This window comes from Hyaloscypha bicolor, assembly GCF_002865645.1.
Source record: "Hyaloscypha bicolor E unplaced genomic scaffold K444scaffold_53, whole genome shotgun sequence".
NCBI lineage: Eukaryota > Fungi > Ascomycota > Leotiomycetes > Helotiales > Hyaloscyphaceae > Hyaloscypha > Hyaloscypha bicolor.
The window spans coordinates 1,547,065-1,574,891 of record NW_020194555.1 but is presented as its reverse complement, the minus strand read 5'-3'; the positions used below and the strand labels follow the sequence as shown (position 1 = coordinate 1,574,891).

At 33.5% G+C, this 27,827-nt stretch overlaps 2 protein-coding genes across 2 annotated transcripts; one reads left to right on the top strand and one right to left on the bottom strand.

The window, feature by feature from the left end:
- Positions 1-18,961: 18,961 nt before the first annotated feature.
- Positions 18,962-20,198, top strand: K444DRAFT_610516 (NAD(P)-binding protein). The gene has a single exon (XM_024879766.1). The coding sequence runs from the start codon at positions 19,112-19,114 to the stop codon at positions 20,102-20,104; it is 993 nt and encodes a 330-aa protein (XP_024739363.1). The 5' UTR covers positions 18,962-19,111; the 3' UTR covers positions 20,105-20,198.
- A 3,375-nt stretch (positions 20,199-23,573) lies between these two features.
- K444DRAFT_627389 (uncharacterized protein) lies at positions 23,574-24,085 on the bottom strand (the record flags this gene model as incomplete). The annotated part of the gene is made up of 2 exons (XM_024882793.1): positions 23,574-23,860; positions 23,962-24,085. The coding sequence occupies 2 exons, from the start codon at positions 24,083-24,085 to the stop codon at positions 23,574-23,576; spliced, it is 411 nt and encodes a 136-aa protein (XP_024739362.1).
- Between the last annotated feature and the right edge of the window lie 3,742 nt (positions 24,086-27,827).

The window sequence follows — 27,827 nt, the reverse complement described above, 5'->3', positions numbered from 1 at the left end:
GAATAAAGCCACTTTATTACTTAATAATAGATTTATATATATAAATAACTTATATAAGTACCTCGGGATATTATATAGATATAATTTTTACTATAATCAATCGGATTTCCCGTAATATTCTATAAATTATATATCGTATATCGCCTAGATATATTTACGGCAAAAGAATGAATATAAGAGAAAATATATTAAGATAGTATATATTTATAAGATATTAGATCGAAATTTTCTAGAACCGAAAAGCCTCCGGCCAATTCTAGAATAATTATTCTCTTTCGTCATGATTAAGAATTAATTAATCTCAGATTATTAACTTACATTCTAATATCAAGAGAATAAATACTATAATTATATTTACTAGGTACTTACTAGGCTATATAAAAATAACCTGTTTTATAAACTTAGTAAATACAAGTTTAATATTAAGGAAATCGAATTTTTAGGCTTCCTTATTAGAATAGAAGATATTTATATGAATCCTAAATAGGTCTATAGTATTATTAAATAGCCAGAACTAGAATTATTCTATAATATTCAAGTATTTCTTGGATTTACTAATTTCTACTATAGGTTTATCTACTATTACTCTCAGGTAATTATAGGCTTAATAGATCTTTTAAAAGAAATAGAAAAGGGCCGGAAATCCGGTCCCTTTATATAGATAAATAAAGCAGCTAAAAGCTTTAAGACTTTAAAAAAAGCTTTTACTATAATACCTATCCTGGTCTATTTTAATCTTTCTAAGAAGATTTATATTAAAATTAATATATTAAAATTCGTAATTACTAATACTATTTTATAATAAGTTAATTCTAGTAATAGTTTAAAAAAATACTAGTATCTAGTAGTATTCTAGTTCCGGAAACTCTCCGGAACCAAATATAACTATAATACCTATAATAGGAAGCTACTTGCGATTATTAAAGCCTTTAAATATTAGTACTATTATCTTAAAAAGTCCAGGTTTATAATCGAAGTTATTATAGATTATAATAACCTCTAATACTTTATAGAAATAAAGTATCTAGAAAACTATTAAGTATATTAGGTAATATATCTTATAATATATAATTTTAATATTATTTACTATAGAAGTACCTTAAATTCAGTAAACGGATCTAGTAGAAGACCTAATTATAAAGAAGGTCCTATTAATATAACTTAGCTTCTGACCTTTTAGAACAAGTTAAAAAGAGCTTTTATAATTATAATTCAGAGGTTCTTATAAATATCTAAAAAGTTCCCTCTTTGGAATAAGTATTATTTAATACTTACTATATTTATAATAGCTAAGAAGAAATATTTACTATAAGACAAGTAAATAGATTATCTTATAGATTCCTTAACTATAAAATTAGTTAAGAAATAAGATATAGGGAAATGCCTTAAAGGCTCTATTACTATAGCTAAGATAATAAGGGTATCTATAACCATATTACTTAATAGAACTAAAAATTCCTTAGTTTTCCGAGTTTTTAAATTAGATAGTTACAAATATCTAATTCCCTATATATAGATATATATAGCTACTAAAAAAGCTATAGTACTAGCTCCTCTATCTAAATTCCTTCTAAATATTATCCAGGTAGCTTAGAGAAATAATTCTTAATATTAGAATATTATAAAATAAAGGCTTAGTAAGAAAAATACTAAAAGAAAAGAAATCTAGAAAAATAATTCAGGCCTATTCAGGTACTATTTAAGAATTATTATACCTAATAATCCTGCTTTATATTAAGAAGTTATAAAGCTTTATTATAATAACCTAATAGCTAGATACTATAAAGTAAAGAAGACTCTCGAGCTCCTTAGAAAATCCTGGTATTAGAAGAATATAAAAAGAGATATTTATAATTATTATTAAAAATATAATATTTACTAGAGAATTAAGGTAAAAAGATATTTACTATATAATCTACTTAGTAGTTTATTATAGCCTAAGAGACCCTGGGATAAGATTTCTATAGATTTTATTATAGGTCTACTATTATATAAGAATCTAGTAAAAGATCCTGATTTTAATATAATTCTTATAGTTATTAACTAGTATTCTAAAATAATAAGATATATTATATATTATAAGACTATTAACTTTCCGGAGCTTACCAAGATTATATAGGAATATATTTTCTTAATTTTTGGCTTCCCTAATAGAATTATTTCCGACCGAGAAATAGTATTTACTAGCTAGTTCTAGTCCGCTTTCTGCTTTTATTTAATATATAAATAGTATTTAAATATAGCTTACTATTCTCAGATAGATAATTAGATAAAAAGGTAAAACCAGGCCCTGGAATACTATTTGAGATATTATTATAATACCTAAAAGAATAACTAGTTTAAGAAGTTATCTTTTATAGAATTTATATATAATAATTTAAAATATTAGGTTTTATAGAATATATCTTTCTATATATATTATAGATACTATCTTTAACTTTTATAAAATCCTAAGAACAGAATTATAGGAGAGATACTAGCTATATATAGGAAACTAGAAACCTTTAAAGTAAAATAAAGAAAGCTTAAGAATTTATAGTATTATATATAAAATAACTGGGAAACCTATTATAATAGGTACCGGTTAGCTAAATACTATTCTAAAGAAGCCTAGGTAATATTATTAATAAAGAATATTAAACTTAAGGCAGGAAAGCTTAAGCCAAAATTTATAGGTTTATTTAGGATTCTTAAATATATTAGTAATTTAATATATAAGTTAGAACTATTAAGTATATATAATTATTTATATCTAACTTTCTATATTTCCTTCCTTAAAAAGTATATAGTAAAAAAGAATTAGGAGCTATACCTATATTTCTCCGGAAAACTTCCGGAATTAGTAAATAATAATAAAAAATAAAAATAGGAAATAGAAGCTATTATTAATTACTAATAAGATAATAGAAATAAGAAGTAATAGTATTTAATTAAATAAAAAGCCTAGCCTAAAAATTATAATACCTGGTTATCCATTTTCCCTAACTTTAAAAATTCTAAGGAACTTCTAAAATCATATAACCAAAACTATAACTTGGAATCCGAAACTATCTTTTAATAACCTTTTAAGATTAAAAAGAATTCTAAACTATTAAGAAGAAAGCTACTTAAAAGAAAAAGAGAACCTGGATAGCCAAGAAAAGGCCCGGAATAATAATAGAGATACTCTTTCTCTAGGTTTTTTTACCTATAAAGGTTTTCCAGGATTTTATTAAGGCTTACGAGAATTATATTTAAATTATTAGAAAAAAGGTTTAGAATTAAGAAAGATTTATTATAGGTAAACTAGCTATAGGTATCTCAAATAAATAAACTCTAATTCCTATAAATTCCTAATTCCTAAAACAAGAATACTAAATACCGGCCCTATTTAGGACTTAGTAAAGAATTAGCTAATACTTTCCGGAATCCGCTTATTTCTTAATAGGATATAATTATATTATAATAATATTAGTATTAAGGATATTAAGAGAAGTAAGTAAAGAACTTATAACTACTATATATATCTTATAAAAGGCCCGAACTTCTAAAGTCAGGTCCCGAATAGCTATAAGTATTATATTATTAGTACTTAAAGTACTAGTAATAGATTACTTAGTAATCTCGGTAGTAATCTCGGTAATAAGGTTAATACCTTAAAGGTAAACTTTATAGTATTCCTTTAAGGAATTAGTAAGTACCTAAATATATTAGAAAGAACTTATCTTTAGGATACTAATCTAAGTAGTATTATTCTTTACCTTATTAAGATAGGAAGAAGAATTCCGAAGCTTATTAGTATTCTTCTAGTCTTCGAAAATCTAATTAATAGTATTATTCTTATTAGTATAATACTATTTAGGATATACTTTAAGAAATTTCTTAAAGGTTATAATAGTATCTTTCTAGAACTAGTAAGCCTCTAATAAGTAATAAGAAATCTGAAATCATATTAGCTTTAATAGATATTAAAGCTAAAGAACTTACTAATATATAAGACTCAGAACCCTTATTATAACGGTTATAATTCTTCTTACCAGGTACTATAGTATATAAGGTAAAGGGATTAATAAGCAAATACTTGAAATATTTCAAGTATCTGCCAGTAATAGGAAAGGAGGCTATAAAATTACCTTTATACTTATTATTATAGGAATAAATAATAAAGCCAGAAGAAGATATTATAGAATTAATTAAAAATAATTAAAGAAGACTTAGAGAAAGGTAAAAGAAGAGGCTAGAAGGTAATAATAGAAAAAGTTATATATATAGTTATTAGAAAGAAAGAGAGTATATAGTAATACGAAGAGGTCCTTTTATAGAGGTAGAGAACTACCTGGATTAACTACTAGTTTTCGTACTAGTCCTAATCGGAAACCAGTATAACTAATTAATATATATTCCCAGAAGCCTGCAAATAATCTCTAGGACCTCAGAAATATTTGTATAGGTCTCTTATATAAATATTTATTAAATACTTTTCATATAGCTATTTAGATTATTCTGATATAAGATCTAATAGATAGTATTAGTTTCGTAGGATAGCGCCTTAGTACTTTGGATCGAGCTAATTAGAATACTCAGATCCCAAACGAAATCGCAATTACCGGCTAGCCCCTATACCTAGGGTATAATTACCCTTTCTTCTCGCTTACTCAGCCCTGATCTAATTAGACGATTTTTATATCCATTATCCAGATTATATTAGCAAAACCACCTCCCAAGATACTGGAAGTTTACGTTAATTAAATAAATAATTAATTGAATGTTTACCAGGATTAATAGATCTTGGGGACAAGATCCTAGAAAGGGGGTATAGTTGTAATGTATACAGGGTCGCACGTGACTTAAGGGCATGTAACGAACCTCGGATATTGCGGGTGTTAATCAGGGAGATTGGCGGCCCTTCAATATCCCAACTAACCACTATTTATATTATATATATTAGGCTTATAAATCACTAATTATATATATACTATCGGGGCCTCCTATTTAGAGGGGGCTTCCCTGGACCTTATAGGAGGGACAGAGATTAGTTCTATACTAAATTTAATACTATGGTTTTATAATATACTAATTCATTCTATTATCTTATTACCTACCAATAAATACCTTATAGTCTTATAGGTTCTAAAGTATTATTTCTGGCTATTTTACCCGGGCCTAAATAGTTTTAATAATAGAATAATAATACTAATCTCTTTTAGGAATAAAAAGAATATATTAGAGCTAAAATAATATATTTATAATCTATTTATATATAATAAAGAAGTAGTTAATAAAGTCTTAAATCCGCTATATACTAATAGGTAAGTAAAGGCTATATTATTAGAATAATTATCTATAATATCTTTACTAGTATTTATTATTTAGAAAAGTAATAAATTATAAGTAGTAATTAATTTATAAAAAGTTAATATATACCTATACCTAAATACCTACCTATATTACGAGTATAAGATCTAGAGCCTAAAAGGCATAATTAGACTATTTCTATTTTAATAATTCAAAGCTAAAGAGAGAAAAGGATCTCAAAGAAGTCTCGGATCTAAATAATTGCAAGCTATATACGGGCCTACATACTAGCTTAAGCTCGGAGTCACGTGCAATAATCAGGTAATTATAAATGCCTTACTTAGATACCAGATATCTCTCTCAGATATTAGATACCTCTCTAGCTCTAGTCTAACCCTTACTAGTATTATATATTATAATAACTATAATATTATTCCTTTCCTTAAAGTAAGCTTATTCCCGAGCTTCGAAAGTTCTTATTAAATTTCCAAGTTACAGGTCATATATTAAAGGCCAGGGCCTTTTATATGTGATTTTAAAGAATTTCTATTTATATTATGCGGTTCCGGTAATATATTATTCTTAATATAGTCTAACTAATAGGGGAGATTCTGAGGCGGTTCTAGCTATTCGGGATTCTTATTATAAAAGCTCTAAAAAGCTAGGGTACTATTACTTAATAAAAAAGCAGGATATTATTCCGGATCTGGGTTTTATTCTTTTTACTAGACTTAGTATTTTAGCTTCTTATAAAGCAGTTTTACTATTTATATCTCTTGAACTTTGTATTCCGTTTCCCCGTCTTATAGTTCTAATAATAGAGGCTCCGGATTTGCTTATCCGGAAAGAGAATTATCTGGGTCTTTATATAGCTTCTCTATATAAAATACCGGATATATTCTTATTAATTTCGGAAGCTTAAGCCTAAAGAAATATCTTACTTATTTCAGGATTTCATATAATTCTTTTATTTAGTAAGCTAGCTTATAGCTCGAATAATTATTCTTCTAGTACTTAGTAATAATTTATATCTTATTTCCTATTTCGAAGTCTACTAGTTAGTAGTATTTATTAGCTTAAGTAGTATAATATTCTTATATTTATATTATATTCTCTTATATCTTTTATTATAATTTATAAAGCCATATTACTAGGGCCTTTGCCTCTTATTTATTTAGCTCTTCTTTTAGGGTACCTAATTATATTTGAGTTTTCTAATTAAATAATATCTATAGTTTATAGCTCTTTTTTATAAAGAACGGGAATTAGCTTATAGTCTTATAAACTAGAGCTATTTACTAGTAGTTAATTATTATTACCTATTTATTCTAATTATTCTAGTAATAATTTATATAGGAATATAGCTATTAGTTAAAATACTAGTTAATAATTTCTATCTAGCTATTAGTTTAGGAATAATTAGTAATTAATAACTTGAGCTTTATATTAATATATTTATAGAACTTGCTTTAGAAATCTAATACGAACTAGGGGCCTTAATTAGATACTATAATCTCCGGGATACTAACTTAGTAAACTATATAAGTAAGAAATAGGAGCGCTAATTCTTTAGTTATTACTATATCTCAGACAGGAATTATAATAGGGCGCTTGCCTAGATAATTAATAAAGATTATTATTATATTATATTTATTTTTACTTTCTAGGTATTTCTTGAAATTTACTAATATATACTATTAGGGTAGTTAGGGACTAGTAACGGATATAAGAGCCCTAGCTTCTTATTTCTGGAAATGTGAAATTATTAGTAAGTATAGTAATTATTTCTATACTAATTAATATTTATATCTTAGCCTAGCTAGTAATAGCGGGCCTAAAAAAGCTATTAAAGCTTAGCTTATTCTAGGTATCTTATTAGGGGCTATATATATATTTTCTAAATAAGAGTAATATATAAGAATATCTCGGATATTATTATATTATTAAGTATAAATAGTTTACTATATTATAAGAAGAGGCTATCTTATAATATCCAAGTGCCTTTCTTCTTGTTTCTTGCTTTATCTTATAGCTCTTCTAGTTCTAATAACTTTCGGTTCTCGCTTAATAGCTTATTTACTAGCTAGATACTATTATACTAAGTTTCTTCCTGAGCCGGGCTTATAAAGGCCTTAATTAGGACTAACTAGAGATCCTATATAATATTATTATTAATCTTTTATTATAAGAGGAAAATTTAGGTCTAGTAAGCTACTATTATCTTATTCTAGGTAATTATATTCTTATATTTCCTATTTAGGGCATTTGCTTATTTATTTAACTTGCCTGCCTAATATATAAGCTTGAAATAGTAGCGGGAAAGATACTTTACCTAGTAAGCTTATTTTACTAAGAGCTTCTTTATAGTTATAAAATACTCGAGAGCTTAGTAATCTAAATAAATTATAAAGAGTACTTCTTATAGGCCTTCTAGTTCCGCTTGCTATTTAATTAAAAAAAGAATAATAGCAAGTATCTCTTTATTATAAATATTATAGTTTAGCTCTACTAATTATATAATCTTAGAGAAAAATACTACCGGATACTAGAGTTCTATTTAGGGATCTTACTATAAGAAAATACTAGCTATAACTTTATTTAATATATTTATCTTAATTATAATAGGAAAATTCGGGTTATAATAATATAGAATTAGTACTAAAAATATAGTTTATTTTAGTTTAGTAAAACCTTCTTAATACTAATCTATTTACTTAAATAAAACTCTCTTATATATTAGAGATATTAGGGGCTTTACTATACGGCTATATTTTATAATAAAGTACTAATAAAAGTTATAAAAACCTAGAAAGCCTTATATTTCTTTAATTATCTTTAGTAATTACTAGTTCTTAATAACTACTATCTTATCTAGATCTATTTTAATATTTCTAGTAAAAATAATAAAGCCTAGGTATTTCATATAAGTAATTTTAAACTCTAATTTCTTAATATTTATTTAGAAGCCGGTATTCTATAATTACTAAAGAACCTTTTATATATAGTCTTTATATTCTAGGGAATTATTCGAGTAAATTAGAATATTATTTAAATAAGCTATATAAAAGATATTAAGGTAATTAAAGAAAATATTATTTATATATCTCTAATATATAATAGGGCTATTAGTTAGGCCTTCCTAAAGAACTTTATACTTATAGGTCCTATATTTCATATAAAATATTATAAGTTCTTCTAATTCTGAGTTTATTTGGATCTAATAAAATACTTGTCAAATATATAACTTTATATAAATCTTGGCTTAAGCTAGCTATATAAGAGTCTTATAAATAAGAGAAAGAAAATAATAATTCTTCTATATTAAGTTATTTAGTTTATAATAATTAATATAGAATTAGAGAGCTTTATTAGCCTTCTTTATAAAAAGAATCGGGAATATAAAAGAAGACTAGCTTAGTTTAATAAAGCCCTATTAAAGGTTCTTTTTAAGGAAATACTTAATTTTCTATAGCTTATAGGTTAATTATTAATAAAGCAGGGAATACCCTAGGCTTTCTAGGCCTTTAGAATTATTAATCTAAATCTTGTAATTATATAATTAATACGGGAATAAGATATTTAATACTTTCTTTAAGAAAATATTTATAAAATCTTTAAACTTCTCTAATAAAACTCTTACTAGCTACTATAGCTTTATCTCTCCTAGCTATTATTTATCCAGAATAAACTCGTTTTCTTACTATAACTCTAGCTCTTTATTAATCTCGAAAAATAATATTATAAAGAAAAGGTTCTCCTTCTTTTATAGGTTTATCTAGAAAGCAGCTAGTAAGATATCTATAATATTAATTATAGGACTTAACTAGCTCTTATACCTTTCCTTTAGATAGTATAGTTTTAATATCTCTATTTCTAGCTTAGGAGAAACCTTTATATTTCTTAAGGTTACTTATATTTCTTTATAATATTAAGCTTAATTATTTTACTATATATGGCTTTCTGAACCCGGCTTAGGAAAAGAATAAAAGAATTTCCTCTTTATAAGCTAAGGTCTCTAGAACTTATTTATAGCTATAGCTTTATTTCTTTTATTTATATCTTTTTAATACTAGTCGCTTTTCCCAGGTTCCAAGTTCTTATATATAATAATTAGAACCTTATTCTAATTCTTTTTTCTAGGCTAATTATCTAGCTAGATTAATCTTTTATTCTTATAATTAATTAGGATACTAATACTTACGAATTACTATTATTTCAAAATTATATTATACTTTCCTAGTCTTATAACTAGTATAGGTATTAGAACCTTTCGTCTATTAATTAAGAGTATAAGCTCAATATAATAAGTAATAGGCGTGGCCTATTTACTATTAAATTCTCTTATATTATAGGGTAATATTAATTAAATAAACTTAATATCTAGAAATTATTTAATTATTCTTATAAACTTGGAATTAATAAAAGTATATCTATTTACTCTAGTATTAATAAAAGAAAAAGTCTTAATACCTAATTTATTATTACTAACTATATAAGGAAATATAAATGCTTTATTTTCTAGTAGCTAGCTCAAATTAACTTCTACTATATTTATATAATATGGCCCTAAAAAAGAGACTTCTTTTAGAGATCCTCGTTTTCCTATTCTATATCCTTAGATAACTTACTTATAGTAAGTACTACTAGCTTAGCTACTAAGACTTGCTTTATATATTTAGTCTTAGGCTCTAGATAGCTTCTAGATATATAACTAAATTTATTATAATTATAGTATTTGAGATCTGAGAATCCGGGCTTTAGGATAATAGGCTTATCTATTACTAGGGTCTTAGGAGCAGGCTTTATATAAGAAGCGCTTTTTAAACTTGGCTTATTTATATTTTTATTAGCTTTCTTAAATACCTAGTTTTTCTTTTTATAATAAGCTCGGATTTACTAGTTATTTATAGTATAATATTATATAAATTTCGTAATATAAATAGCCGGATTATTATAATATATAGCTATGGCCTCTTAAAGCTTCTAGGTAAGCTTATTATTTAGGTTATTCTTAAGATCCTATAAATTAATATTTCTATTTACTATATACTTAGAAATAAAATATAGAATTCCTAAAAGATCTAGTCTTTCTTTATAGATAGCTTTTTAAAAACTTACCGAGTATTATACTTCTTATTTAGGTTATTATATAGCTTCTTTAGGTAAATATATAGTTCTCTAATAGTCTTATATATATATTAACTATTCTAGTTTAGGTAAAAAAAGATTAGTATAAGGATATAATTACTTATATAGCCGGAAATATAGATAATCTTAAGGTCCTCTATCTAGTAAGTATTAAAGTTATTATAAAGCTTATTCTTAATCTAAACTAACTAATTATTAAAGATAATACTATTCTTAGTTATATTTTTAAAAATAAGAGAATTAGGAAGTTTAACTAAATATCTATTTTCTGAAATAAGAGAACTAGTTATTCCTATAAGCTATATAACGAGCTTCTTAATAATAGCTTTATTCTTTTATAGGGCTTATTTAGTTTCTCTTAGCTAATTATAATAATTCTTACTATAAGTAAGAATATTATATGTTTTTAGAATTAGCTTAATAATTTCCTTATATAAAGCCTCTGGGCTTTAGAGTAACTCTTGAAAGTCTGCCTTTAATAAAGCAGGTTTCTTTTCTTTCTTAGCTCTCTAAAAGAAAGTATTTCTCCTACTATAAGTATTAACGAGATATTCGGACCCTTTAGGAGATTTAATAAAAGGCTCTGGTCTATCTTCTAGTAGTATACTAGTAGTATCTTATACTATAGCTTCTTCTAACTTACCTAGTTATTCTAGGACTTGCTTTCTTATAGGTCTTCGTTTAGTAATAAGATTACTAGCCTATCTACTTATCTAGCCAGTCCAGGGCTTTCTTACCTAGTTATTCTAGGGCTTTCTTTTATTCTAATATTAGTTAACTGGTACGGGAGTAGCTATAGTATATTATATTTATACTTATTAAAAACCGATTAGATAGGTATTATTTAAATCCTCTATAGGAATAAGAAGTAAGTAAGCTTTAAATTATATTACGAGTATAAGATCTAGGGCCTGAAAGATATAGTTAGACTATCTCTATTTTAATAATTTAAAGCTAAAAAGAGAAGAGGATCTCGAAGGAGCCTCGGATCTAAATAATTGCAAGCTATATACGGGCCCATATACTAGCTTAAGCTCGGAGTTATATATAATAATTAGGTAATTACAGATACCTTACTCAGATACCAGATATTTCTTTTAGATACTAGATACCTTTCTAGCTCTAGTCTAACCCTTACTAGTACCATATATCGTAATAATTGTAATAATTTGCTATTATATTAGAATAATATTCTTATAGCCTTAGAAAAAAAATCGATATTATTATTAGCTAATTTAATAAAGTTATTTTTTTAGTAGCCTATTAGTCTAGAGAACTAGTAAAAAACGGGTTTTATTATGTCTTATTACGGATATAAATAACTAATAGTTACTATAATAGGCCTAGCTAATTTTCCTAGTTTTATATAATACTAAATAGAATTTCTTTTATAATAATATCTATAGAAATTAGTAATAATCTATATTAATAATATATTTATTATATTAGTAAATACTATTATATATTTAGTAGATCTAGAAAACGTTTTAAGCTTATTAAAATCTTTGAATATAACTCTTTCTTTAAGCTAAATATTACTAGATATAATTATTAATTAAGGCCCTAAAATATTAAGTAAGCTATTTAGGGCTAAATACTATAAAAAAAAAGTAATAGTAATTCGGAACCTTAATTATCTTACTAATTTAGTAGACTTAGAATATGGCCTAGTATTTTTTAGCTATTATTAAAAGTTTATACTAAATTATACTAGAATTATAGAACTTTTAGAAATACTAAAGACTTTGGATTTCTGGGCTATATTAAAAAAGATAACTAAGAAAAAGCACTAGATAATAGTAGAAAAAAAGCTATTTTATATAAATAATAAATATAAGGCTATATAAAACAAACTCAAAAAAAGATTATACTTGGTAATAATACTTAGATTACCGGATTTTACTAAATCCTTTATCCTATATATTAATAGTTTTAAGAAAAAGAAGTATAAAGTAATACTATATTAAGTTAATACTAATAATATGAAATATCTTATTCTTTTTTTATCTAGGATATTATCTAAGTATAAAAAGAACTATTTTACTACTAAATTAGAGATTAGATATTTAATATAGGTAATTTCTAAGCTTATTTATTATTTAGATAGTAATTAGATTACTATTATTACTAACTATAAAGCTATAAAGGGGCTTATAAATATAGCTATTCTAGATAGTAAAAGTACTTGCCTTATATACTAGGAATTGTTTCTTAATAGGTACTAGCTAGTAATAGATATTATATATTAACTAGGAAAAACTTATTTAAATATAAATAGCTTATTATAATTACTTACGGTTTCTAGACTATTATTAAGAGAGGAAGCTAATAAAAAAGCTAGATAGAATAAGAAATTATTAGAGTTAGTAAATGAATTCTCTTTTATAATAGATATAATAAGTATAAATAATAAGCTATTAAAGAATATTATAAAAAATCTTATTACTAATAAGTACTTAAAAAAAGTTTATAACTATTTAGTTAAAAAATTAAAGGAACTATTATTAGAAACTACTAATAGTATTAAGATAATACTTCTAAACTATTATATTAATAAGAGAATAAAGCTTATATACTTAAGAAATTCGGAATATAAATATAAGTAATTATATATTCCTAAGAAATATTTATTAGTAATTATAAAATAAGTATATAATATATATATATATATATATATATACTAGGAAAGAAAAGTTATATAAGCTTTTTTACTATAATATTTATTTCCCGCAAATAATAAAGGAAATCGAGAATTATATTAGTTATTATTTTACTTATAAGATATTAAAGCTAGTATAATATAAATTCTTTAGTAGCCTAAACCTAATATAAGTATCTTTTATATCTCTGGCTATAATTTGTATTAATTTTATTATAGGATTACTAGTATTCAAGAATAGTTTTAATATACTTCTAGTTATTATAAATAAGTTTACTAAATATATTTATTTAGTACCCGGAAAATTAGTATAAATAGTAGAGAAATAAGTATAAGTATATTTTATATAGATATATTATTTCTAGGAAGTACTAATAATAATAATTTCTAATAAAAATAGGAAGTTTATAAAAAGTTTCTAGTAAGAGCTTTTTTATTTATTAAAGATATAGCTAGTAATAACTATTATATATTATTTATTAGTAAACGAGTAATCTAAAAGATCTAATTAATAAATAGAAATTATTATTTACTATCTATTATTAGATATTAATAAGAATATAGACTAGGAAAACTAGTTACCGGAGATAAAGTTTGCCTTTAATTATTTGCCCCATTTTACTAGTAATAGAAATCCTGCTAAGCTTCTTTATAATATACTAATAAAATTAGCTTTTTTTCTTTATTCTAAAATACTAAAAATAAAGAAGTTTATTTAGTACTAGTTAAAGATTTGCCAGGAAGTTTTAGATATAATTAAGATAGCCTAAGCTAAGATAAAACTGAATTTTGACTCTTGTTATTAGCTAATAGATATACTAGTAAATAATAAGATATATTTAAAAATAGTTCGTGAAATTAGGAAATCCGGATACTAAATCCCTAAAGTAAATGTTTTTTTCCTAATAAAATAAGGGCCTTTTCTTATACTAGAAAGAATTAGGAAGTTAGTATATAAGTTAGGGCTACTAGTAAACTTGAGCTAGATATATCTAGTAGTTTCTATAATATATTTGGAACTAAAGATACCGGGTACTAATAAATATAATTAAGAGCTAGTTTACTAGCTAATATATTTTAAGAGAAATAATTATTATAAGATAAAAGAAATTCTTAATATAAAGTACCGGGAATAGAAAAAGTAATATTTAGTAAAATAAAAAGGTTATAATAAGTAAAGCTAGAAGCTAGAAAAGAATTTAATAAAGATAGTACTTAAGTTTTTTTATTAGGTAAGGCTAAACTAGTATAATTCGCAAAACTTTTAGAGCTTTATTATTTATATTTATTATTACTAACTGAGATTATTTTATAAATTCTTTATTATAATTTATATAAACTATATTTATAAATATGAATTTATTATTAATAATAAATAATAGTAATTTATAAAGCTAAGATATTATTAGAGATTTATAAATACTAAAACTATAAGTATAGTAAGCTAATTCCGGTAGCCGCTAATAAAGATAATATTTACTTTAATAGTAATTATAAGTTAGAATAATAGAAAACCAGGATAATATTTAATTTCTTCTAATTACTTATTATTATTAATAATATATTCAAATATTATTTCCTATTTAATAGAGTTATTATATGAATTAGTATTACTTAGCTAAAGAATATTACTAGCTAGCAGATTTTATAAATAGAGGTAAAATAAATACTTTAAAAATATATCGAGACTATATTAAACTACTAGTACTAATTACTAATAAATTAGTTATATTATAGTATAATATATATTTATTAAGTAAGATATTACTATTAATAGGAGTAAGTAATAATTAGTATTAGAAAGTAGTTAAGTCTTAACTTATAAAGAATTATTACCTATAGCTAAAGGTTATTATTAATACAAGAAATATAAATAATAATAGGGCTTGGTATTTTATACTAGCTAAGAAAGTTATTAAGAATACTAAGAAAATTAATAGAAATATTAAGAAAATTAATAAAAATACTAAGAAGATTAATAAGAATACTAAGAAGATCTCGAGTAGCCTATTAGGTACTAAGGAAAAGTAAATCAGAGAATAAGAAAGAAAGTAATTCTTAGTAGTTAAGACTAAGGCCTATATTATATTATTATTAATTATAAAGTATAGTATTATAATTCCGTTATTATCTAATAAAGATATGGCTATTTTCCTAATACTAATAAAGAAAAAACTAATAGTAATACCCCAGATTATTAAAGACCTTAAAGTATAAGTTAATTTATTAGAGGGCTAGGTCTAGTACTTTTAAGAAGCTTATTTAGAGTTATTCGGGAAGAAAAACTTTATTACTTAACTTGTAAATAATTTCCATGTCTCGAGGCTAAGATTAGTTATAATAGGGAATTCGTTATTAATAATTACTAATTCGGATATAAAGAAGTTTAAGAAAGCTTTTAAGAAAAAGGCAGATATTATTAATAGTTAGATTATAGTACTAGATAATAAGCCTATCTTATAATTAGTACTCTTTAATAATAAATAAAACTTTACTATTCTACTAGTTTAGAAAAGAAATCTAATAATTGAGCTACTAGTTAAGCCCTTAGATAAGAATAAATAGTCAGATATCTTTCTTATTTATTAGTTAAAGCGGATTAGTATAACCTAGCCAAAGACCGAGAAGCCAAATACTAAGAAGGCTAAATTATTAATCTAGATCTTAGTAGTAGAGAAGGCTAAGAATATACTATTACCTGTTACTGAGTTAGAGAAATCCTGAATATATCTCGGTATACTAGTATAGGAAGGGGAGGAATTATTCTTATAGTTTTAGTTTTTCTTTATTTTTAGTTTTTCTTTATTTTTAGTTTTTCTTTATTTTTAGTTTTTCTTTATTTTTAGTTTTTCTTTATTTTTAGTTTTTCTTTAGTTATTACTAATAGTCGTTAATAATTACCCTATATACAAGTTTTCCTTTTTTTGTTTTTCAGTCATAATATATAAGTTTTCTTTTATAGCCTTCGAGGATAAAGGCATGTTTGGGGGGGGATGTTATTACGTAAGCTACCAGGGGCGGAAGGTACTTTAGCTAGCTATTACTTATAGAGAATACATCATCTTTCTGCCCTACTCTGGCCTTCGCCATCGTTAGGGCCCACCGGGATGTCTATCCCGTAACACAGCCCTCCAGAGGTCTCTTACTCCTTCATCCCAAGACACGTTGATCTTTGCAATGCTGCAAATACACTCTCTTTGACAGTGATCTGAGTGATAATTGTCGGCGAATGGAGGATGTATGAGGGAATGGAGCCCTTCACTTTCGCGCAGCGGCCAGGGCCACGAAATTATTGGGGTCATGAAGAGGTTCAAACGTCGACCGATATCTGGAAAAGAAAAGCCATCCAAGTGTTTCCAGGGTGCTTCTAATCTTGCATCATAATTAATCACGGAAGCTTTCAGTGCTGGGGCCCAACCTCATTGTCCGCCTCGAAAGGGGGCTTTAGTCACCAGCAATCGCAAGGGGTATGATGGCCTCTAATTTCTCCCCGGAGTCTAAACTTCTTCAAAGACAATTCTACCTTGAGGCTCGTCAATGGCTTCGAAGTTGCTTTCCCAAAGTCCAAGCTCGAAAAGATCCAGATAACGAAGAGTCACAGCATGACGGCCGAGAAACTCCGACAAGCCTGCCTCGCACACCAGCAAGCCATCCGATCTCAAACGGCTCAGGCTCTTCCACGTATGATCTCCAAGCATTCTACAAAGTGGAGCATACCATTGGAACAACTTTCTCATTCAGCACTTGTCCATGTGCCGTACTGAATAGCACCATCGTCGAAGGGGGCGAAGCCAAAACGTAAACTCATCAGGTTTGAAATTGATCATAAGAAGTGCCCAAGTCCATTCCAACATCTGGAATGAGGGAACACATTGCGCGTCAATTGTGAGACGAAGACTAGTGAGTTGTTGTAACGAGGATGCGAGGTTACGAAGCAACGATTCTTTCATGGAAGAATGTGATAGGTACCTCGTCGTGGCTCAGGTGTTTGATCTGACAAGAACAACCTTGGAGTACCATGAGCAGCGTAGAAAATTCCTTGGTGGCTCGCTTAAAGTTCTCTCGAGCACTTCCTCCCATCCGTGGCTCCAGCAGAAGCTACGCGGTGAAAGGGATTCCTTTAGGGTGACGTCAATACGACGCAGAAACTTCAACTTTGCGAGCATGGCTTTCATCTGACTCAAGTCCCGGAAGTTTTGCTTTATTTCATGCCAACGAGTATTCCAAGCTGCATACTCCTAGAGGGCCATGTCTTTTGTGAGCTCAAGATTCTCAAATCGATGCCTATCGTGCCGATCTCAAAGCAGATACTGTCGATCGCAGCTAGCATGCTCTTCTCTTGTGTGGCAAGGTCGAATCTCTCGAGGTCGTGGCGGTCGACAGGAAAGGCAAACGGGCGGAAGAGAAATCTGGCAGCAATGTCGGTCCATTTACTTAACGCAAGACGAACAAACGTCATCTAGGTCAAGGAGGGCGAAAATTTTCTCCCACCTCACTGTTGGCAAGTAGAAGGGCTTCTCCTCCGGTGTGGCATCGGACGTGACCGGATCGTTGGAGGAGCTTGTGATTGATGTTGGGTGAGGTTCAAGATTTGTGGAAAATAACCCAAGCCTTTTTTATATTCGTTTAGCGAAGTCAACAAAGAATGCAAAGCGAATTACCCAGGCGTTTACAAAACCGAAAGTTGAGCTCGAGAGTGTATGGGGCTAACAAGATTGGAGAAATGAAGCTTCTAGTTCGGCTTTGTCAATTCATTTTCGAGTAGGTCTTCCATTTCAAACCAAGTCACGTACCGCCACTCTGCCCTCAACTTCTCTTGCTCCACAAAATCGCCATCAGAACGCTTCGCCAACTCTCTCTCACTCACTTCCACAAACTCGCAAATCCGCGGGGCACAACATTCCCAGCCGCCTATCTGGCGAGAAACCACCACTGACCCTCGCAGTTTCAGTACAGGGACTAGCAGAAGCCTCCCACTCCACCTTCGCACTTATTGGAAGCGTGTTAAGATTGCGGGCATGACCCTCTCAAGATTGAAGGTGGAGTGTTTGGGATGGAGCGTGACTGAGTATATGAATTTTGTGGGAGTGAGATTCTAGAGAATAAACGGACGTGAATGAGGAGGACGCGCGTGAGCTAATTGGAGGGGGTTTGGTGTCTGAGATGGCTGTGAGGTGTTGAGGAGGTAAAGAATGAGTTTGAGTGAGGTTTGGTGGTGAATGGAGTTAGTTTTTGAATGAGCTTGATGAAATGTGTTTATGGATGTTGAGAAGATGAAAGACTAGTAAAAAAAATTATGGAGAAATAGGTGGTAAATTAGATGGGAACTTCAATGCGCTTGAGGAAGTCGCGATTCTTAAGTTGCGGAAGGTGTGGAGCTGGGAGCGTTAAGGGGAAGGAACGAGGAGGATGGTCACGTGCGACCACGACACTTCGCTCAAAGTACCGCAATGCAGTCACTACGAGCCATAGATATAGTGTACAACTATATTTACTTTGTACCAAGAGTCAAGAGCCAGATCGCGATACGAATCCAGCAGCAACGAATTTTGTGCAGCTTCGTCAGTCGTATTACGGGATACACTTCTTTGTGGGGAAGGCTGAATCATGCCACAGCCTTCCATGCACAAGCAAAGATATCCATGAAGCCGGGAATCTCACATATCAGGTTAAATCCTCATATCAACCAAATTTCAAGGTTAGGATATAAGTCGTGGCCAAGACCGCTTGTCGGTCAGGCTCGTATGTTTCAGCGAATGACAGCCCCTGAGGCGTCGCCTAACGAGTAAGCATGTCTACTGTAATACAGTATGCATGAGGAGGGGTTAATGGACTTAATCACGGAGGATCCTCTAAGCTCCTTCATCCGTCCCTGCATCCTCCGACTTGACTTAATTCGACTCCCTCTTTCCTCAACCATTGTTGAACACATTTACATGACTCTGCTTCATCTTTGCACCCAAAAGCATTCGCAGCTCAGCTCCAACAAGACTTCTCAACCTCACCAAGCACTTCTCCACAACCACCCCAATGCCAAACAAATATTCAGAAGCCCACAGAGTCTCCAACCTCCGCGGTCCCGGCGACGCCCGCCCCACTGCTCTCCAAATAATCAAAGATGAAAACTTGGTTGGAAAATTGCCCGACAAAGTCTTCATCGTAACCGGGGCCTCCGCAGGCATCGGCCCAGAAACCGGTCGGGCTCTCGCAGCAACAGGAGGAAAAATATTTCTCACAGTCCGGGACCTCAAAAAGGGAGAAGAAGCATGTAAATCCTTCCTCGAACCAGGACGCGTTGAGCTGCTTGAGATGGACAACAATTCTCTCGAGAGTGTCCTGGCCGCTGCGAAAATGTTTCTGAGTAAGAGCAAGACGCTCAATGTGCTTGTTAATAATGCGGGGATTATGGCTGCCCCCGAGGGAAAGACGAAAGATGGGTTCGAGATCCAGTTCGGGGTGAACCATCTCGCTCATTTTCTGTTCTTTAATTTGTTAAAGGATACCATGATCGTATCATCAACCCCGGAGTTCCACTCGAGGGTTGTGAATGTGAGCTCCACTGGGCACATGGTTGCCGAAGTGCAGTTTGGAAATTATGGGTTTGAGGATGGGAGTTATACGCCTTGGAGAGGGTACGGACAGAGCAAGACGTCAAATATCTATATGGCGAATGAGGTTGAGAATCGTTTTGGGGGGAAAGGATTGCATGGGTACTCGCTTCATCCGGGTGGGATATGGACGGGGTTGCAGAAGTTCATTCCAGCGGAGATGATGGCGCAGTGGAGGGCGAGACCAAATGTTGAGAATATTTTGAAGAGCACGGAACAGGGCGCTGCGACTTCGGTGCTTGCTGCTGTGGGGAAGGATTATGAGGGGAAGGGACGACTGTATTTTGAGGATTGTGATTTGGCTCCTCCAACAGAGAATCACGAGAGTGGGTATGCGGAATATGCCTTTGATAAGGAGAAGGAAGCGAGGTTGTGGGAGGATTCTCTGAAGATGGTGGGGTTGAGTGAGGCTTGATTCACGGCTCTGGACTAGCTGGCATTTTCACCTTCTCTAGTTGTGTCCACTGAAATCCATTGTACACTTTGGAGCCTCTGTCACGTCAACCAAAATCCGTCTTTTCGTGATTTGAAGATTTCCCCTGCTTCTTCACTTCAAAGCCTTTCTCTTCGAATAGGGTGATTTCGTTGTTCCCGTTTTGGCTTTGGCTTGAATATTGAGAGAGGCAGGCAATAATATACGTGTCGGAAGTGGTTTTGGTTTCATTGTTTTGGGGCATCGAAAAACTTTTGATCTCACCCAGCATTCATTACTCCCCAAGTATTTTCGAATGTTCAACTTGGCCCAAGATCGATTGTTCTATAATGTCTGAGATCTTTGAAGAGGGCTGATTTCGAATGTGCAGCAACGTAGGTTTATATGGAGAGAGGAAGTGTTTGCAATCAGTGTGTCAAATGAGTAGAGTAGAGTAGAGTAGTGGGTCCTGCTCATACTCTACTCAGCCAAAATATGTCCTACTTATACTCTACTCAATACTCATTGAGTATATACTTAAGTAACTTAAGTAGTTTGAGTATTCCTTTGACACACTGTTTGCAATCTCAAGCTTAGTTTGAAACATTTGAAATGAACAATGGAAATGTATTTTTCGAGAGGCGGTATTTCCAATGTCCAGCTCAACTTGGGACGATTAAAAAAGATTCCGCTCTGTCTCCCAGAAACCTTCCTCTCAGTGGACAAGAACAGTAGAATCCAATTTTCAATGTTCCAAGTCAAGTTAGACATTTGGAATACATCGGCTCCTATTAAATGTTTCTCCAAGTCATGGTGCATTCAAATTCAAGTCCCTTCAGCAATTCTTAAAGTTTCAGAACATCGAAATGCTCTCTAAGATGAGTTCGATGTCCAACTCGACCTAGGATATAAAAACCACAATGCAGAGTTTTTTTCGTTTACATCAATCCACCCTTTATATCTTCTTTTATCTCATATTTTTAAATTCCTACTTCTGCGGCTATATTACTATACTTCAACAACTTTTGAAACGGTGAAGCGGGGATACCCGACATTCAATACCAATATTTGAGCCCGTTACCCATTAACTAGAGGCGATAGCTCGGGGAGGTGCCTTCCCTCATTTTGCCTTCCGGCTGTATTGCCGCCTCATATGTCTTTATATCTAATCCTTCATGCCTTACTCCCGCGGCCATCCGCCTCCTTCATCTAATCTTTTACATGCTACAGTCATCTCGATAAAAGTACCCGTGATTTGATTTGCACCAAAACTCACTAGAACACCAATTTATTTAACCAAAACTTTACATGACAAGTATACTCAAGAATTGGAATAGAGGTTAGCTCAAACACTTCTAATTGATTTGTCTCTTTGGAATCAAATTTAATTGCAAGTCGTTGAATTTTTGGTAAGGGTAAAGCTATAGGGTTTGAAATAAAGCGAATTTTGGTGCAAAATAAGGTTTCCCCCCTTCTCTAATACTAATTATCTAAAAACTCCTTGATCTTACCGCTAAAGTACTATATAAAGAGACAGAAATACGCGTAATATTCGACATATATTTATGCTAATTGGGCGTTGCGATTAAATAACGCCTTTACTATAAAACTCGGAAGTGAAGCGGGGAACTTTATCCTAGTACTATAACCCTGCGGCCGCACTATAAATAGACCCCCTCCTCTCCAAAATACCTCCGGGAACCGTCAACTGCTATTAACTGCTAACATCCGACATCCGACGCCAACACCAGCTATTCTTACCCACTTCCCCGAAGCAAATAGCCGCAAGGGGGATCTAATATCTCTCACTCGCTTCCCTTGCAAATACATGTCTGCTCTCCTTGCACATACATTCAATTACTTTGCATAAAGTTGGACATTTGGGTAGACTCAAAGGTAATGCCATATATGAAAAGACAGCTATAGGGAACTTGGGACCCTAAAACACAGTGCGACTGTATTGTTTATAGCGAGTCCCTCCCTATCACTTCTTTCATCTAATCTCCTTGCATCACTGCCCTGTGGCCGCATAACAGCACTAGAGGAGAACGCCCCGCCTCAAATATCTTCAGACCCAGTCAACCGCTATCAATTGCTGACATCCGACATCCGATACCAACATTCACTTCTACTGCCTACCACCTAACCCGATACCCGCAAAGCAAAGTGCGTTCATCCGCATCCACCAGCGTCTTCCCGTGACCATTTCCTCAACCACCGCAGCTTACCTGCTACCCGGGTCAATAGCTGCCAAGGAAAGCACGTTTAGCTAATCCACCTGCGTTTACCCGTTTCCCCTTTCCCAATTACCGACTTTCACCCGCGAAGCGAAAGGCGAAGCGAACCATTGCAAAGATGTCGATATCTTACATTCCTGCTCCCGGCACACCCCTTTGGCTATTATTTGAGTACTGCCACCAGTTCGTAAGTTCCCATCCCTGGCTAGCGCATTGCTTTTGAAGGCGATACTGATCGCCTATCTTAGGAGCTGCTTTGCCAAAACCGACCCGTCGACCTCCAATACTGCTTCGACTTGGAAGCAAGGGTTTACAATGTCATTGGGGGATGGCTAAAGGGCTCAGTTGTCCCGCATGAGGGCTTAGTTAGGGGTAGGAACTATGACTACGCTATACAAACCGTTCTCAATGAAACTGGAGCTGACAAGGAGGGTATTATTCACACGGCTATCTTGCAAAAGTACTACATCGACGTTCAGATCAAGGAGGGCAAGTTTGAGGGATATGGAGTTATGATGACAGTGTCACGGGAGAGGCACTTGAGGGTACGCTTGGAGATTGAGGGCCAGTTCTGGGAGGGAATTCTAATGGCTCTGGGTTTTTGAGTCAGGTTGATTTCGCTACCCCTTGCTCGAGCACCGGTGTTTAGCCGCTAAGCGACCGAATTTGCGTGGACTTCGTCTGGATTTAACATGGATTTCAGACAAATAAAAGCGTTGCTTTCATTGTTCTCACACTGCCTAGAACAATGCAAAAGTGGCTTGTGAAGTTTCAGTTTCTCAAAGTCATAAAAATTTAAATGTTCTAGGAGAACTTGGATCATTCAAAGATGTGGGGTGTTCTGAGACATTTGAGTGAACAAAGCAGTGTTTTGCATGTAATTAGGCTTCAAATATAAGGGTAAGTAAAGTTGGTATAGATTGAGACGTCTAAAATATAAGAAGTGCGGCCCAGGAGAGGGTTTATATGCCTCTGCAGTTGAGCTAACCTAATGGGGGATGATCACGTGAATAACAACTAACATGTCCAATGTCCCTGGGAAACTGGCACTGTACATTCAAAGAAAAGAGATTGCTAAATATTCCAGGAAGCCGCGGTACATTCAAGGGTATGAGAAGTTGAATGTTCCTAGAAAACTAGTACATTCAAGCACATGAAAAGTCCATATTCGGGAGAACTTGGTGAGATTACATTCAACCTCTTTGAGGTTCAATCTTCCATAACTTCGAGTACATTTAATCATAAGTCAATTCTTGTGCCCATTTGCTCTTTTTCAGCAACCTTTCCCGTAGATCCAGAATGCGAAAGGGATGGTACCCATGACCGCAGCAACGAAACCAACGAAACTGCTTGCTCCATCTACACCAAGAGCTCTGTATATCGGCACTGCCGCAAATTGGAGAGCAGGCGCTCATGAACTGCCAATTGGGGCCTGGCGTTCCGTTAGCCGACGAAGAACAAGCAGTATAACTGTCGAACAAGTAGCTGAGTCCCTCTTCACCGGTGTTGAAGCCGTATATATCTATTACAGTGTCAGTTTCAATCTCGTATAACTTTGAGCAGATGTGCAAACCTTCGAATATGACTGGGTACGACTACAGGAATATGTAGAAGACGGCGTACCGAATGCCAGATAGATGCAGGTGAAGAAGACGAGTGGTTCTTTGCAGAGCATGATTGTTGGCCGGATGGGCGCTTTGGTTAAAAAGTCTTGCCAAACAAATTCCTTTGCATTTACATGGACCATGAGGGCTCAAGCTGCCCATTTTGGTACGAATCTGCTTGGCCCGGTTGTCTAGTATGATATTGTGGTTTGTCTCTGGCATCCCTAGCAATACGCCTACAATACAGGCCCCCCGATGGGTCCTGCTTATACAGAATGGCAATCGCCATGTATCCATCACAGCCCAGCCTGAGATAATGGGGCCCATGACAGACCCAATTGGTGTAGCGATATTGTATGCGAGCAAAGTGTGACCGTGCCGAGTTTCTAATGTGTAGAGATCCGCGCAAACCCTATTAACTCGTCAGTAACCGCAATATTGCCCTCGGATAATATCTCACCCGCTAATTGTACTTGGCGGGCCGGCAGCGGAAAAGCCATTGAGGAGTCTGAAAATATTGAAGACAAGCCAGTGCAGCTCTAGATCTCTCCAACGCCCTGAGTCTTCTCTGGCCCGAGATGTTAATTCCTTTTATAGGAAGAGCAAGTTGAACTCCTATACTAATTTGGTTAGGATAAAGATTGCCTCCCCGTCGGGCTGCCAAACTCAAATCACCGCCTGAGGAGAGCACACCAGAACGTGATACCGAACTCAAGCAAGCTTTCCCAGTCCATGGCTCCCTTTTAACCTACCCGCTATAGCCTCCATCGGGGAATCGCCCACACCCAGAAAGTCCCCATCTTTCGATTCGGCGACCCGCCTGTCCCAGATATTGATGCACCGTTCGGTATTGTCACGGCCTGGACAAGCTGTGGAAGTGGAATATGGGTGTAATGTATAAATATGTAAGAATGATCCAGCCCTAATGGCGGTAAAGAAGCTATATATATACCTATGCGCAGCACGTGACAGGTATTATCCTGCCTGCTGAGACGAAAGCTCGGCAGATGGTATCGCCTTACTTCGAGAACGTTGCTCCGATAATCCATTTCGTCCATATGCCTACATTAAACTCGTGGTTCAATGGCATGCTGGAAGAATATAAAGGCGTTCAGTCTGATCCGGTCGCGCGCCCAGTAAGCGCGCCGTAATATTCATGATTCGGGCAGCTGTCCAAAGTCATGAGAATAGTGAATCGAGCGAAGGCAATGCAGATCTGAGGTATGATTTCAGTCAAGCTACCAGTCCGAATGTTGTATGACAGAATTGTATATTGAAGACTCCTCGCTCCTTTCAAATGTACCCAAAGTTCTGGAACATTGAAATACTCTTTTCTAATCGACTACTAAACGCCGACTGACCGACTTGACCGACTCTTAGTTTTCTGTACTTTCAAGCAGCAGAAAAGCAGTTGGATGTTGAGGTGGGCGAGATTTGCTTGCCAACAACCCAAGCCCGACTTCTTCAGTGCTTTTATCTCCTGTCGAGATCTCAAAAGCACCAGTGCTGGTCTATTTTTGGCACAGTTATCAACCTGGCCTTTGCTATCAGTCTGCAGCGAAAGTATGGCTCGCCCAACAGTCTGGGGCAACCTCAGGATTTGATTCTATCTGAATGTCAAAAACGAGTATTCTGGGTACATATGTACTTGACAGATATTTGAGCGTAGTTTTGGGAAATCCTCAATCGATGCAGGACGAATTTATTGGCCAAGTTTGCCTCACTGCCATAGGTATAATGTAACAACAAAGTGATACGAACATGATTTTTAGGAGTTACCTGCTGTGGTTGATGACAATATGCTCACTCCCACAAGTATGATAGTTGCTGAGCGTGACTGTTCCATGAAGACCGGCCCCACTGTGTCAAATTAAGTAAGTCTCTCCTGCCCTGGCTTCGGAATATATACTGATATTTCATCAACTAGGCTTGCTAATATCGTCGGTCACGTGCAAAAGAGAGTATATCCTCCTCGAACTATAATCCCCAATGTGCGGCGCGACAGGGTTAGAGATATTGAGATGGAGTTGGGGTCGCGGCAGGAAGAAGCTGCGACTTTCCTTTACTTGGAAGAGTCTCTGCTTTGCAATACTCTCACAGTTATTCAGAGCAGAGCGTTGAAGCCCGCTTTAGCAAATGTCGAGATCCTGCTATACCGAACGTATTTATTAGATGATGCTGAGTACTGAACTGCAAGCGGTTCCTGTGTCCCTTTAGTCGCAGAGTGGGAGGAGGAAGTTGCGATCAAGGTAGAGAAGTGTTCGGATGCCGCCTTGCGCACCACCGAGATGATAAACGTCTTCTTGACGAACGTCAAGAGCTGTAAAGCCTCATGGGTATGGAATGCAGGTCTGGACAAAATTCCGGCACAACTAACTCGTTCCAGTTCGCCCATTTCTGTGGCTACAGTGTCATTGTTGCCACCTACGTCTTCATCATCAAGCAACCCTCAAAAACAAATATGATCAAGAAATATCTCCAGGCTGCCGAACGAGGCCAGGAGCAAATAAGCAATCAGGAGAGGTTAATCCCTTGCAAGGTGATGCACTAGTGTTTTGGAGGAGCTGCACGAGGAAGTTACTGCAAGGTCGAGTGGCAGACAAGATCAATCAGGGGGGTTGGGGCTTGACGGGATATTAGGCATGGTCAGACCGTTGTAGCTTTTTGTTGCACTGGCTGGCTGCCAACACCTTCCACTACCACCCGCCTTTACTCTTCGACACCTTTGGGCGAGTTGGGAATCTCGCCGTGAAAGCACCCTCTCTGACCATTCACGATTCCATAATCTATTACGCGGTACTCTGTGTTCTGGGTGCTCTCATTCTATACATGACAATCGTTCTTGGCTTCCAAGTGCTCCCGGAAGGACTTTAGTGGGATCTACTAGTTTGGCTATAATTGCTGTTTGTCGCCCTCCTGATGGTGATGAAGACGCTGAGTTTGTTGCAGTTCAATGGAGGTACTGTATGTCATGAGACTGCCGTAGTACCAGGTCATTGTTACTTTTCCAGTCAGGAATTGGAAAACCTGAGGGAAAGGGGACGGAGGGATTGGCTCGCAGATTTTCTACCTGCACGGCAATAAGAAACTAGACATTAAGCTATACATGTCCTTTCCTCCAAACGAGAGCAGTAGATCCAGCGCCGCTGTGTTCCCCAGCAATCGACTCAAACGCGAGTTTTTACGAGATGGAAGCAGTCGACGCATTTATGGTTAAACTGGTAGCTTGCAATTTCAGGGCGATGGACTTAGCTCCTGCCTCGCACCGAGGACTTCCCTGCAACGCCTCGCGATACGTCGCGAAGCTGTATGTGGGTACTGTGAAGTTTCAGGATCTGAAGTCTGCCATGGCTTTAGCTGAGGGTTTTTTAATCACCAAGCCTCGATTTCGCTTCAATCCGGTGCACGAAGCACTCATATCTTTGCAACAATATTTCGAAAGTGAGTCTTTTCTCGGTTCTCATTACCTAATTTCAGTACTCTGGGAAAAAAACCCGTAGCGGATCCCTCTCGCTTAACATATCTTTATCCTCGCCGCCAATGTCCTCCATGATGATGATGATATTTATTTACGTCCAGGGGCTATGGTTGGCCGCGACCTCCCGAAGGGTATTGGGACGTGCTAAGCTAAGGATTTAATATAAAGTCCTGCCAAGAGGTGCCAAAACCACAAGGGGGAAAGGACCTCCCTTCTCCTGACAGCCCCAGGTCCCTTATTCCGCGGTGTTTCAGTACCCTTATAAACCTCAGAAAGCAGTTCATACTGCAATAGCGTATAGCCGGAAGGCCTTGTGAGGGCTAACCTTCCCGGATAGTTGGGATGACGCCCCTGTTGTGTGCCTATCCGTAGAGCGTATCCCCAGGCCCTTTAGAGCACGAATCCAG